Source organism: Phoxinus phoxinus (assembly GCF_949152265.1).
Source record: "Phoxinus phoxinus genome assembly, chromosome: 6".
NCBI classification, from domain to species: Eukaryota; Metazoa; Chordata; class Actinopteri; order Cypriniformes; family Leuciscidae; genus Phoxinus; species Phoxinus phoxinus.
The window spans coordinates 31,558,857-31,574,038 of NC_136881.1; the positions used below are offsets into that span (position 1 = coordinate 31,558,857).

Sequence of the window (15,182 nt, forward strand, 5' to 3'; positions counted from 1 at the left end):
GAGAGATAGAGAGAGAGAGAGAGAGAGAGAGAGAGAGAGAGAGAGATAGAGAGAGAGAGAGAGAGAGAGAGAGAGAGAGAGAGACAGAGAGAGACAGAGAGAGAGAGAGAGACAGAGAGAGAGACAGAGAGAGACAGAGAGAGAGAGTGTGCGTCACTCAGCACACCCGTCATTTGGATTAAAACTAAATACGTAAGTTAAACATGAACTGTTTTGTGATTTATGTATAGCGAGTGGTTCCCTACATTATTACAGATGTTTGCAGGTCAAGAATTTTCATGAACGCCAACATCCGAAGCTCGCACACCGAAAACCGCTTCTTAGTGTATGCTGTCTCATACAGCTTGCGAATACTGAATTTAATTCCATTTCACGTCTTGCATTTGAACGGATGAATTCACACAAAATTTTGTAAAAAACCCCATCTTGGCGAGTATCCCAATAAATATAGCCGGTTATATCTCAAGAGAACATAGACGGTATATTAAAATCCGTGTATGCGGTCTTAAAGGGACGGCAGTCTAATAAACCTGCTGCTGTGTTTTAATGTTAATCAAACAAAGGTCAAATAAATCACTCACTGCTCTTGTCTGAATAACTTGTGTAATTTTACAAAGATCCATCTATATTTATACAGTGATGAATATGCAGTGTTATTTCACATTTAATTACTTTATTCTTTAAACTGAAAACTACTGTTAGACCTATAGGCCTACCTGAAAAGAAAACACACACAAATAAAACACTGTTTAATTAATTTGTTGCCTTTCTTTCTTCTATTGTATTTATTATTTCTATTTGATTAGTTGTTCTTATTTTATTATTGTACTGCTTGTCTTTAATAATGTTTTAAATTTACATTAATTAGGCTAGTAGTTTTTGCTGTAGAATCAAAATTGGAATATATACTTGTTTTATTTCACTGGTATCTATTGAAACATCTGACCTTTGTACTGAGCCCTGCCTGGAGCAGCTCTAAATATGCGTTGTGCTATTAAATGAAAGATAAAATATGATAGAGCAATAGAATGAACAGTGAAAGTAAACTCATAAACAGAAAGTCATACAATACATTTTAGCAGGCTTAATTAAAAATAACTGAAGAAAATCTATATTTGCTAAACAAATTAAGTAATACGATTCATATTCATTTGGTTTCTCTGCCCAATATATTAAAAAAATTACAAATGCATTGAAAATACAGGCATCGGTATCGGAAAGTACCGAAAATTAAAGTATCTGACTCTGGAAAAGTCAGTTCTGGAAAAAGTTGTATCGGTGCATTATATATATATATATATATATATAGTGGAGGAAATAATTATTTGATTCCCTGCTGATTTTGTAAGTTCACCCACTTACAAAGGAATGAAGGGTCTAAATTGTATGGTAAATTTATTTTAACGGATAGACAGAATATCAACCAAAAAATCCAGAAAAACACATTATATAAAGGTTGCAAACTGATTAGCATTTGATCGAGTGAAATAAGTATGTGATCCCCTACCAACCAGCAATAATTCTACCTCCCACAGATTGGTTATGTGTCCATGTGGAACACATTTTAGTCCTTATCACTAAGAAAGTTCTCCTAATGTCCTAATGTCAGTGGACACCTGTCCACATAATCTATATATTCAATTAAAACCTCTCCACCACCATGGGCAAGACCAAAACTGTCAAACGTCAGGGACCAGATTGTAGACCTGCACAAGACTGGAATGGGCTACAAGACCATCAGCAAGAAGCTTGGTGAGAAGGAGACTTTTGTTGGTGTGATTATTCAGAAATGGAAGAAATACAAAATGAAAAATCAATCGTCCTCGGTCTGTAGCTCCATGCAAGATGTTGCCTAATGAGGTAAGGATGATAATGAGAAAGGTGAGGGATCAGTCCAGAACTACATGGGAGGATCTTGTTAATGATCCAAAGGCAGTTGGGACCACAGTCACCAAGCAAACCATTGGGAACACACTACGCCACAATGGATTGAAATCCTGCAGCACCCACAAGGTCCCCCTGCTAAAGAAGGCACATGTAGAAGCCCGTCTGAAGTTTTCCAATGAACATCTAATGATTCAGAGAAGGCTTGCGAGAAAGTGCTGTGGTCAGATGAGACAAAAATTGAGCTCTTTGGCATCAACTCAACTCGCCGTGTTTGGAGGAAGAGAAATGTTGACTATGACCCCAAGAACACCATCCCTACAGTCAAGCACGGAGGAGGAAACATTATGCTCTGGGGCTGTTTCTCTGCTAAGGGTACAGGTACACTGTATTAAGGGGCCGATGGACGGGGGCCATGTACCGTCAAATCTTGGACGAGAACCTCCTTCCTTCAGCCAGATCACTGAAGATGTATCGTAGATGGGTCTTCCAGCATGACAATGACCCAAAACATACCGCCAAGACAACAAAGCAGTGGCTCAAGAAGAAGCACATTAAGTTCTCGGAGTGGCCTAGCCAGTCTCCAGACCTTAATCCTATAGACAATCTGTGGAGGGAGCTGAAACTATGAGTTGCCAATCAACAGCCAAGAAACCTTAATGATTTAGAGAGTATCTGTACAGAGGAGTGGACCAAAATCCCTCCTGAGATGTGTGCAAACATACTCCAAGAAACCAACTACAAGAAACGTCTTACCTCTGTATTTGCCAAAAAAGGTTTCTCCACCAAGCACTAAGGCATGTTTTGCTTGGGGATCGCATACTTATTTCACTTCCTGAAATGCAAATCAATGTATAACCTTTAAATAATGTTTTTTTTTTTCTGGACTTTTTAGTTGATATTCTGTCTCTATCCATTAAAATAAACCTACCATAAAAAATTATAGACCCCTCATTTCATTATAAGTGGGCGAACTCAGTGGCTCTTCATGCTCATAAAGTATTTTCTTTTCTTTTCTTTTTTCTTTTTTGTACAGTACATCGAGGATACTTAAGAAGGATTGAGATGGGATTAATTCAAATTGCTCAATATATTAAAGCCAAAAAAACATGCCCATGCTGGTGGGACGATCTTATTCCAAAACAAAGAATCCTTTAATCCAGGAAAATCAGACAACAATCAGACAACATGTCATAAGAAAACAACATATGAAATAAATCACATGTCTCTCAATCTGTTCCAAAAGTCAGGAGCTACACAATTATGGATGGGTAAACGGTCTTCTTTTTCCACATCAGTTCATCATGCATCATGAATTTATCCAATCCTGAATCTAAACATGAACAGCTGACTAGAACAAGGCTCCATCATGCTTACCTCTTTTCTCTAAGGGTTTTTTCTCTTTGGTTTATTGTTTAGAATCTTAATTAGAAAAATAGATGGATGCCGTTGTCGTGTAAATTAATGGTCAAAACAGATAAAAAGTTGTACGTTTTTAGTTAAAAAATGTATAGTGTAAATGGTCTCTAAATGGGCAATTCAGGCATTGTGAGTCACTTTTTCTAATGTTTTGTACTAAATTTTTATTATTTCCGTTTGCTGGCTTTTCTCAGCAAAATATATAATCGATTCATTTAGATTGATCGAATCAGTTATTCAGCACATCATATCATTGATTTAATTAATCAATTAACAGTCCCAACTAAGTGGATCTAGTCTACGCACATGCAATAAATCTGCATGCCCTTAGATTAGTGTTTCCCATGATTGTAGGTAGCAGTCTGTTCCCTTGTAAATGTACAGACAAATTAAGTGTGGCTCTGTTGAATGAGCACTACACACACACACACACAATACTTTTATCACACCAAAGTATCTTGGTCAGCAGGCCGCAGCTGCGGTCCACCCAAAGAACCTCTCAGTGGAGATGGAGTTGCTTGGAGAGCCAAATCAATAAGCCTTTAGCCAAAGGGCAAGAACCAGCTAGGGAATGGGGCTGAGCAGCAAAGGCTTCTGGATCTTCACAATCATGATATTTGTTTTTTACAAGTACACAATGAATTGCTAACTCAAAGACTATTACTGTCTTTAGACTATTTTTAAAAGCTAGCATACTGCAAACAAAGTGATTACATTATTATTAAAGTAGATTTTACAGCCAACATCTTCATGTTTCCTTTGTGTAAGTGCGTGCATATATACACATACAGTATACACTGCTGTTAAAAATATTTAAAGGTGACATTAGGCCCATTTTCACAAGATGCAATACAAATCTATGGTGTCCCAGAATGTGAGTGAATTTTAAGCTCAAATTTTAAGCTCTGCTGCTCCTCTGTTCAGAAGAGGCTGATCCTTTACATGAGTTAAATTCAGATACAATAAAAAAAACGTGAATAATCTCACTCGTTCAAAATCTCAGAAATAACCAGTAGCAGTGCAGCCGAGTCAGCAAGAGGTTGCAACTTTTAGACGCACATGGACGTTTCTGAATGGTTAGTGGGTACATTTATGTAGTTGTTGTGGAGTTACATTGATTCATCCCATTGATTTGCATGTACCATCATGTTTAACTTTTACACAAGTTGACACAGTACCCTGAGGTCTTTATAAGACAGCTGTGACATTGTTTGGTCAAAGAGTGTTCTGTGCAGCCAACAACAGAACAGTTTGCATGATTTGCTTGAAATTTTGCCATTTCCAACTGGATAGGGTGCTGTCACTTAAGAAAACCAAATGAAAAAGATAAAACACGGAAAAAGTCAGATTTTCGTGATCTGTCCCCTTTAAAATAAATGCTGTTCTTTTGAAATTTCTATTTATGAAAATATACTGAAAAAAATATATCACTTTTCTAAATAAATTAAACAGCATGTCTATTTTCATTGCTGATAATACAAAATGTTTCTTGAGCAACAAATAGCATAATATGATTTGATTTCCAAATGATCATGTGACAATGAAGAAGACTTTTGATCAAATAAATATAGCCTTAAGGTACTGCTGTTAAGACTGCATTTAATTGGTCATATAATGTCAGTCGAACACGATTAAAATTTAGCACCGCACACTTAAATACTCATCTGAGCTCATTCTTAAAAAAAACAAAAAAAAAGAATCACCCTGTTGAGAGGAAGAAAAAAAATCTGTGCAATTCTGTGGAAGAGATTTAAATATGCTAAAAGGTATCAAACAGAGCTGAGAGTAGCTACTTATACTGTAAAAAGTTATATATATATATATATATATATATATATATATATATATATATATATATATATATATATATATATATATATATATATTAGTGCAATAAAAGTGTATATTGTATTCACACACACTATTTGTTAATAACTGTAAAAAAATGCAACATGCAAGTGGTGAGGAACTTGCTGAATTTTGTTAATGGCAAAAGTTCAGATTCCTCCTAAATCTGCTTAGTTTTTGTCTATAAGTGCTTATTCCATAAGGGTTTAGTGAAAAAAAATGTCTTGAGCTATGAACAAAGGAGGAGTTGAAAAGCACAGACAGAAAGAGAAAGGAGTGATTATTCACCATATTGTTTTGTTCTGACAACTCAAAAGTATCCCACTTGCATTAATAAGGGGCCTACAAATCTAAAGCACCACAATGACCCAAATGAGCAGAGAGGAGGGTCACCCAGGAGTACTCATTGTTTCCAAGAAATCCTCCACATTCCTTTGATGGCTCACAGTGTCCAAATGGCCCACTGAGAGAACTGACTCTTTCATTCTCATCTGAGAGTTGGCCTGTGGAGTCAGGCCCTCAGGGAAATGGGTGACTTTTTTTTATTATTATTATCCAAGATGGCGAAGGAAGTAAAATAAAAATAGCAGACATTTCAAGGCAAAGCTTTCCCTGGTCAGGAATACTAGTGACTCTGTGCAGGTCTGCATGCAAATCTCTGCAGCACGACTGAGACGGGAAGGTAGACCTCACTGACAGTACTGCTAATCCAGAACAGAGCCATTGATTGAACACGTCCCTAAATGCTGTGCTCTGCCTGGCAAGTGCGGCCATTTTAAGTCTCATCAGGACAGGGCAGAGCAGGTATCCATTATAAAGGCAGGAGAGCTACGGTGGACTTAAGCATTGGCTGATCACTGGCTTAGTTCCACAGGATAGGGGAATCAGGGGGTTAAACACTTAATGATGCTGAAAACATTAAGAAGGGACATAGCAGGATATTGATTAGGCGTATAACGCATAAACACAATGCACATCTAATTGACAATCAAAATCATTTCAGGCCACCTCATCTGTGTCAACTCTATTATGTATGGAAATGAAGATGAGTCATATTTATCAGGCACCCTACTTCTTTAGTGCTATAAATTACACGAGGTGAATATAGACACAACTGTGCTCTGAATGATGGATGGATAGTTTCTCATTTGTTCAACATTTAAACAACATTTGTATTCCAATACCAGTATAATCTCTAGGAACATTATGATAATACAGAAATATTACAGAATATTATATCTTGCTCTTAAATGCATTTATGTAATTATATTTGTTCTTGAATCTCATTAAATGAATAGCTCATCCAAAAATGAAAATATGACCTTTATGTTATTCTAAACCCATTAGACTTACTTTCATCTGCTGACATAATTTTTTTTTTTTTCTTGGCAGCTGAAATAAAATACAATTTTAATATGAGGGTAACTAGGGTAACATTTTATTTTGATAGTCCACTTTAGACATTCTACTAACTATAAGTAACTTTGCAGCTACATGTCTCTCATTAGAGGATTAGTATACATACTGTACAGCTACAACATACTCTCATTAGAGGATTAGTAGACTGTCTGCTTAATATCTGCTAACATGTTATTTTGTTGGTCCCCCAACAGACTTAATTACAAGTCAACTTATTCTACTAACCCAAACCCTAACACCTAACCATAACAGTCTACTGACAGTCTACTACAGTCTACTAATACTCAAATGAGAGATAGCTGACATGTAGTTGAAAAGTTACTTATAGTTAGTAGAATGTCTAAAGTGAACTATCGAAATAAAGTTTCAAGTCGACTCATTTGATCCAGTTAACCGAATTTATATTAATAATTTGTTCAAAAACAGGACCACTTTTATGATACTTATGGTGGTTTGTATAAATTCTTTATCTTACAAGATAACAACATACGGGCGAGATGATTACATCTTTTTTTTTTTTTTTTTTTTGGAAAAACTATTCCTTTAAAAGTAAGAGAAACATTGGAACCACATCTGGGTTCTGTTCTCTCTAGCCAAAGAGCTTCAGAGACACTATACGAAATGGTTTGGATTTTCACATTTTCTCATCACAGTGTCAAGTCATTACTGGGCACCACATCATTAGCTGATGGTAAACCCATTTATTACAGCTACTGTAAAGAGTGATGGGCAAGGTGGAGGAGAGACAGATCAGGCCATGGTCGCAGGCTTTTTCCTTCCGCCTGTAGAGCTCAACACATCCATTTCTATGTCAAATCTTTGCTGAGCATTTAGGGGACAAAGGATGTAATAGATTTGAGGCACACATTGAAACAGCAGAGAAAAGCTATTTTATATAATCATCTGGAGAATAGAAAGCAAATTAAAATGTTTCTGTGGGAGTTTTTTTTTTTTTTTTTTAAGATATGATGGGGGCACATTTGGATGTGCTGAGAATAGTTGCCATCCTGTCAGCTAATCTAAGATCTGTTGATTTTACCCTAACAGCAGGCTGAGGCTGGTCCAATACCCTGGTGTTTCTCTCAAGTAAATGCTGAGCAAAAAAAAGCTTAGTGGGCTTTTTCCCTCAAGGCGTAGGAGTTTTAGTCATGAGTTAAGGTAATCCGAGCAGATGCTGTTCACTTGCCCTTGTTTGCAGACTCCTGTGCCAATTAGCGGACAAAGCAGACTATGTGTGGCATATTTTCAACATGGGATTAATTCATATTTCACAGTGTGCAAAGCAAAGGGGAAGGCTGATCTTAAAATTATGGCAGCCATCAGAAAGCAGGCAAACCAACAGACGCATGCTAGCTTCATGTACGGGATCGTCACAGCTCATTGTCCTTGAAAATTAATCGGAATGAAATGACAAGCCTGGGGACTGCAATCCGCGGTGCACTGCAACAAGGCTCCTGAGCAGAATATTTATGTAAGCCTGGCTAAGTGGCAACAGATGATATCTGTATTCCAACTGGATGGCGGGACTTGAAATGTCTGTGATAAACAAGCCTGGGCAGGCAGCATTATGAAATGTAAATTTAGCGGTTCGGGTTCAGAATTAGGCCAATGAGGGTGTGCGAGGGTGGGGCGGGGGCGTGAGGGGGAGGAGAGGGGAGTCTCCTTGCCCTGGACTATATCTAGCTTACGTGTAGCCTACTACCAGATAACTGCTATGACATATGGTGCGTGATGCCATTACCATGCTCGAGCTCACGCACAAGCTCATTTTTCAACAACCTAACAGCCTGAAAAGGCAATGCTTACACTGCAATACCATTTTGAACTCACTCTGATGGTCCGATTCGAGCCTGGCAAAAAAACACATTCATCTCGCTCAGAGACCGTATCAACATTGGTCTAGGATAGCTCATCGGCTAGTGAGAGTACCTGGTCATTGAAACTCACATAGTGACATGCTGTTCTTTATCAAGTCTCAAAAAAGAATGAATCATACAAATCTAGATTTAAGAAAGCTGAATGCCTATCCTGTCGATGCCGTCCCGCAATGAGCATCTGGATATGTGGGGTGGGCAACTCAAGTCAATGAAATTTATATATATATATATATATATGTAAAAGAAAGAAAGAAATAACAGATACAACTTAATTAATTTTTTATTGAGTGGGGAGTCCACGTTTGTTTGGTGAGTGCTGGCCACCAGTAGCCTTACACTGTGCCTAATAACATAAAATTATCCTATTGTTTATGCAAGAGCTTCAACACATCAAAACCACAGGGAATTGACACACTGTTTAAGTCATTAGAAGGATATTAATCTGCAATAATAAGCAAACCGCAGTAACAACAGTAGACGTTAGCAGATAGATGGCATGTTCCAATTCATTTATGGGGGGATTTGTAATGTTTCAGATGTGTGCTTCATATAAACCATAGTTTTTAGCCCAACCTCTCTTAAATATCAAATTGTCTCAGGCACAGAGAAAAGAGAGGGAGAAAGAAAGAGAAAAGGAAAGAAAGAAAAAGAGAGAGCGCATATTGAAGAAAAAAAGGGTGAGCAGAGGAGCACCAGGAGGAGGTGGAGGAAGGGAGGGAGAGAGATAGATAGAGCGAGAGAGAGAGAGAGAGAGAGAGAGAGAGAGCGCCTGGGCTGAATTGTGAGTGGCTTACGACACTCAGTGAACAGAAGGTGTTTCTGCATGCACTGCCAGTGCACTAGTCTGCTGCAAGGGATCGAGCATCTCTCGCCTCCCCGTACATGGTGCCTGCCTTCAGCCTCAGCATCTACAGCCTCCGCAGCCCACTGGAAATGAGCTTCACACAAAGAAGACCTTGCTGAAGATTTGAGTCTTACTAGAAACACCATCATTGATCTTTGGATATCACTCTACAAACAATTAAAAAGGAAAGGAAAGGAAAAAAGAGAGCTATATGATGCAGATCACACAGCTTTTGCATGTGTATAATTGTGAAGAAATGACCACTGACAGAATGCCAACGAGCTTCACTCAATGTACATTGTGCAGGTCAGTGATCACTTTAGGTTATGGATGGTGATTTGCGACAACAGATCGGGAGTCTTTGATGAGAAGGAAGGAAGGAGAGGGAGAGTGAGAGTTTGGAGTGGATTATTCCCTCCTTCGTGCGCATTTTTCCCCCGCTCATCTCTCCCACAGATCGGCGCAGCAGTCGATGCAGAGCAACGACGGAGAGAGGACAGCGCTCATGCATGCAGTCCGGGAAACTTGCACTTCCTCCCAGCCTGCTGAATGCCACTTGGATTCGTTCTCTTTTTGGCTCTTTCACACGAGGAGAACTAAGACATTGTAAGTCTGCCAGGATCTGGAGTCCGATGAAAAGGAGGGGGGGCTGAATTTGTACCACACTGGGGTCTTTTTTAGTTTCGCACATAATTAGTGTCGGCACAAAGGGATCAACTGAATAGAGGTTGTCAGCCTCTGGAAAGGGGTGAGTAGGCATCCTTTCATGTGAGATTGATGCTCGAGGAGTGCATTTTTTTTTACCTCCCTGTCTCTCTTTTCCTTTCTCTGATCTAACATGAGCAAAGTGACTTGTCGTTTATTTGCCGTCGCTCTTCTCGTTTCAATGTGGCAGGATTTCTTGAATCTTTAAGTGACAAATCACCATCCATATTCTCTATAAATATATATCAACTGAAAGGGGAGTTACAAATCACAATGACCAAGATCTGAAAGATTCAATGGACTTTTTCTCTACGACACTGCAGGATATTCATGCTAATGGATTTCCTTCTAATTGGTCTGTACCTAAAGTGGCCCCTAAGGAAGCCACCTGGGCTGATTCTGTGCTCACTGGGCATTGTTCTGAAAATAGTTCCCTTAGTGGGGGGGAGCTGTCCGAGGCCATGTCGATGCGACAACAAGCTGTTGTATTGTGAGGGGCTCAACCTGACTGACATCCCTCAAAATCTGAGCAGCGCCATAGGTTTGTCCCTGCGCGAGAATAACATCTCTGAGCTGCGGGAGGGGAACTTTGTGGGCCTGTCACAGCTTACCTGGCTCTACTTGGATCATAACAATATTGAAATCGTGGAGGAGAGCGCCTTTGAAAGGCTGCGAAGGGTTAAAGAATTGGATCTGAGCACCAATCGGATAGAGAGCCTGCCCAACGGGACCTTTAGACCTCTGCCCAACCTGCGAATATTGGATTTATCCTATAACAAACTTCAGTCCTTAGAGCCAGACCTTTTCCATGGCCTTAGGAAGCTTACCAATTTACATTTGCGCTACAATGCCCTTAAATTCATCCCTGTGCGGATTTTCCAGGATTGCAGGAGCATGCAATTCCTGGATCTGGGTTACAACCAGCTGCAGAGCCTGGCACGTAATTCATTTGCCGGACTCTTCAAGCTCACTGAACTGCATCTGGAGCACAATGAATTGGTGAAAGTCAATCTGGCCCATTTCCCCCGCCTCATATCCCTGCGGACCCTCTACATGCGAAACAATAAGGCCACCATTGTGGTCAGCACCCTTGACTGGACCTGGGACCACTTGGAGAAGATTGACTTCTCCAACAATGAGATTGAGTACATTGAACCACATGTGTTTGAGAGTGTGCCCAACCTTAACACTCTTATGCTGGACTCTAATAAACTGACTTACATAGATCAGCGGATTTTGGACTCTTGGAATTCCCTGAGCAGCATCTCTCTGTCGGGGAATGACTGGGAATGCAGCAGGAATGTCTGTGCCTTGGCTTCCTGGCTTAGCAACTTCCAGGGACAACGTGACAGTGGCCTGTTGTGTGCCAGCCCGGACATTGCACAGGGTGAGGACATTCTGGACGCCGTCTACGCTTTCCAGTTATGCGAGGGCAATATGGAAGATACCACACAGTTATGCACCGTCACCAGAAACCGGGCCAAAGGCTTCATATACGATGGCCCAACGAGAAATCCGTACGACCTGCAGGATGTGGAGGGTGGGGAAGTGGTGACCAATTCCTTAACAGTAACTGCACCCGCTGATGATCTGGAGAGCACCATGCAGATTCACAAGGTGGTGACAGGCACCATGGCCCTCATTTTCTCTTTCCTGATCATGGTCCTCATGCTCTATGTGTCCTGGAAATGTTTCCCAGCAGGCGTTAGGCAGTTAAGGCAGTGCTTCACCAGCCAGCGTCGCAAACAGAAGCAGAAGCAGACCATGCAGCAGATGGCTACTACGTCTGCATCCGAGTACTATGTTGACTACAAACCCAACCATATTGAGGGGGCACTTGTCATCATCAACGAGTACGGCTCTTGCACGTGCCAGCAACAGACATCTCGAGAGTGTGAGGTGTGATATTCCACCCATGTTGTTTTTAAAAGTCAATGGTTTCAATGAATGGATGGATATGGAACACACTTAAACTTGGCACCTCATTCCGCTGCTCTCAGGAGGAAGCAACATTTCTGGAGGGCAAATGGACTGAAAACAGGGATTTAGTGCTGGTTTCAACAGCCTCAAAGCCTTGTGGGAGAATCTGACTGTGAAACCTGTGTACTTGATGCAAAATATGTGGAATAATTATGCTGACCTGTCCTGGCTTCTCTTGTGAAGAGTGGATATTTGAGCTTTAATGTGTCTTTCTACTTCAGGATATTATAGGACTCTTTAAAGCTACCGACGACATCCACAACAACATTTTTACAGTGGAAACAAACATATGAACAGACAAAATTGAAGAGGAAAACAACAAAACAAATAAACCCTTAACAAAATAAAAGATTATATGTAAAATATGTTAACAGCAGAAATGCAAGAGAAGGGATAAAAATGCAAGATGTTATCCTATTTCTTTTGTAATCTATGAAAAAAAAGAGGAAAATACAAATGTTTAAATAAATGAATTGCAATTCACAGTACCCATTATTGCAGGTGAGTTGGAGGGTTGCTTTTTTTGTCTGTGATCCCGGGGAAAGATGTTCAGAGAGCTCTGCAGTATTGCAAGATGTAAATAAGCAGGGCTGTTGGGAGCGCTTCACTTCATTTGAAATGTTAAGCCTCAGTCTAAGATTCAGATCTCCTCGTCTCTCCCCGAGATATAATCACTGTGCAAAGCTTGATTGCTATGGCTGTTGCAGTTGCCCCCCTTGTACCTATCCTGAATAGATTAAGCAAACTAGCAAAAACAAAACAGGCTGACGTGGTTTGATCAAATCTCACATGATAAAGTCAAACATTTGTGTGCTGTGCAAATAAACAAGACAAGGAGTGTCTAAGACCTTAATTCTTTCACTGCTTCCACAGACTTCAGAGACAAGACGTAAAAAGCGCCTCAACCGAGGGGTAAAAATCAGAGTGAGAGGAGGCCTTAGACATTTCAATTTAATGTACTTGAAATGGGGTGTGATTAATAATCCATGAGGTTTTTCTTTTGTTACCCAAAAAAACTCTAGCTGATTCAAGATGTATATTTCAATGTAGATTTCTGTTTAAATGTGACATTACTTTAAAAAGCACCCTGTGGTCACCCGTTGTTTTTGTGTGAGTGATCATCCTAACGGATTGTCAGATTGTGTGCATCCCGCATCAGTTGCTGTTAGAAGGATCAGGAGCTGGTAAAAGCACAGGGCCTTTGAGAGAAGGTACAGGCTGCTCCCTAGTGTTCACACCAGCAGCAGAGGAAGACAAGATACCGCAGCAACAAGCCATTGCATTTCTCTTGCCCAGGCATTGTGTGTGTTCGTGTATACACCTGTTGATTGTCTATATGCATTCTCTAAGCTCAGCTCAGGATTACTGCCACAGCGTAAAGTATCTGGACTAAACAACAAAAGCAGGCTAGTTATAAATAAGGGAGATCTCACTTTGCATTGACTGTATTGTCACCTCACTCACTTGGCTGTTATAATAATAGATCTGTTTAGTTAGCATAGGGGACATGCCACTGTGAAGATGGTGTGTGTGTGTGTGTGTGTGTGTGTGTGTGTGTGTGTGTGTGTGTGTGTGTGTGTGTGTGTGTGTGTGTCAGGTACAACGTTTACGTTTGTGATTGTGTGTGTAAGAGTGTATGTGTATACATTTCATTTGACTATTTAAGTGGGTATGTGTGTGTGTGTGTGTCTGAAAAGGTGGAATTGAGTTTGTTCTGACCAGCTGCATGTGTGAAGTTATAATAATTTATCATGTATGACTGGGATATGCCTTAAAGGGAAAATGTAAGGCTGAGCAAATATTTTTACAATCAAATTAAACAGTTTTATTATGGATTCCAAAGTCCCGCCCCATTTGAATCCTTTAATACTTGATATAAAACTGTTCTATTTTCAGCACTGTATTTGATGCGTATATGAAGCTAAGCCAAGCTAAACCAATAAAATGTATTCCTACTGTTGTAAATGATAAGCATTGTGACACGCTTTGCCCTTTCCTGATTAATCTAGTCATGCTGTTTTTTGTATTTTTTTTTGTATTTGTTTTGCTGTTAATGCTTGTTTTCTGTCAATGAAGATGTTTTGAAGATGCTGATGCATTATTCAAAACTTCTGATCTGACACTCCTTGGACTACAAGGAGCACCCTTTTTCATTTCCTTGCGTCGAATGATATTGTTTGTGACATATTTTGAAGCAAACACCTAAATATGTACACTCCAACGTGTGGTTGCCTTTTTAATGAATCCTCTGGAAAGTATTAAAAACAAAACAAAACAAAACACCTCTATTTGACTGGCAGATTCCTAGCATCAAAACAATGATGAAATGACAGCATTGTTTCCGGTATGGCCAGAAAAAAAATGAAAGAAAATAAATTGTAGCTATTCACAATCCCTCTTTCTCAAAACAGGTGGTTGGCTGAGGGAAACAAAAACATGTCATTCACTAACAATAGCTGTTAACCATACCAGCGGCAAGGTAACAGGGGAAACAATTGGGGACATAGAGTGAGTCGTTTGATTTCATTCACCCTTCTGTTCTCTATAGCACTCAACGAATTTAAGCCCTGCTCCAATCAAAGCGCTTCTGTGGCCTATTTTTAGCCCTTCTAGTTTTGTATCAATATTGTATGTTTGTCATTTCATCTTGGCACTGCTGGGAGTTGTTTTAAAGTCCATTTTCCCTTAATTATTATTATTTTCTATTTTTCTTCACAAGAAGCAGATTAATATTTCAAGTGGCGGGAGGTTTTGTTTAATCTGAATCTCTCTCCTCCTCCTTATGCTGCTTACAAACCCTTGGCCAACTGCTCTGACAATTAACTCTAATAATTATTACCGTTATTGATCACGCTTGAAGCAGATCGATATGGATAACTTTTATGCAATTACAGACTTTCTTGCCAGTTACTTTTTCAGACAAACAAACCAAAAATAATAATAATTTGTGTCGGTGTTGACAGAGAGCAAAATCGGTGTGTGTGTGTGTGTGGGGGGGGGGGGGGGGGGGGGGGGGTTATTCATTCAACAATCTTTTATTGATATTTTGGCTAATTAGTGTGGGGAGCGCTTGGCTATATGCCCAGTACAATCAGAGAGAGAGAGAGAGAGAGAGAGAGAGAGAGAGAGAGAGAGAGAGAGAGAGACGCAATGGTCGATCACTATGACATGGATTCAAGCAGTGAGAAAAGGCATGAGCCCTCTGA

The 15,182-nt window shown here is 39.7% G+C and overlaps 2 protein-coding genes across 4 annotated transcripts in view; one reads left to right on the plus strand and one right to left on the minus strand.

Annotated features, from left to right (window-relative positions):
- The window catches only part of ctnna2 (catenin (cadherin-associated protein), alpha 2), a 450,781-nt gene that overhangs the window by 122,564 nt on the left and 313,035 nt on the right, over positions 1–15,182 (minus strand). The gene's annotated exons all lie outside the window — the stretch shown is intronic.
- On the plus strand, positions 9,287–14,217 carry lrrtm1 (leucine rich repeat transmembrane neuronal 1). Its single transcript, XM_079616105.1, has one exon. The coding sequence runs from the start codon at positions 10,327–10,329 to the stop codon at positions 11,899–11,901; it is 1,575 nt and encodes a 524-aa protein (XP_079472231.1). The 5' UTR covers positions 9,287–10,326; the 3' UTR covers positions 11,902–14,217.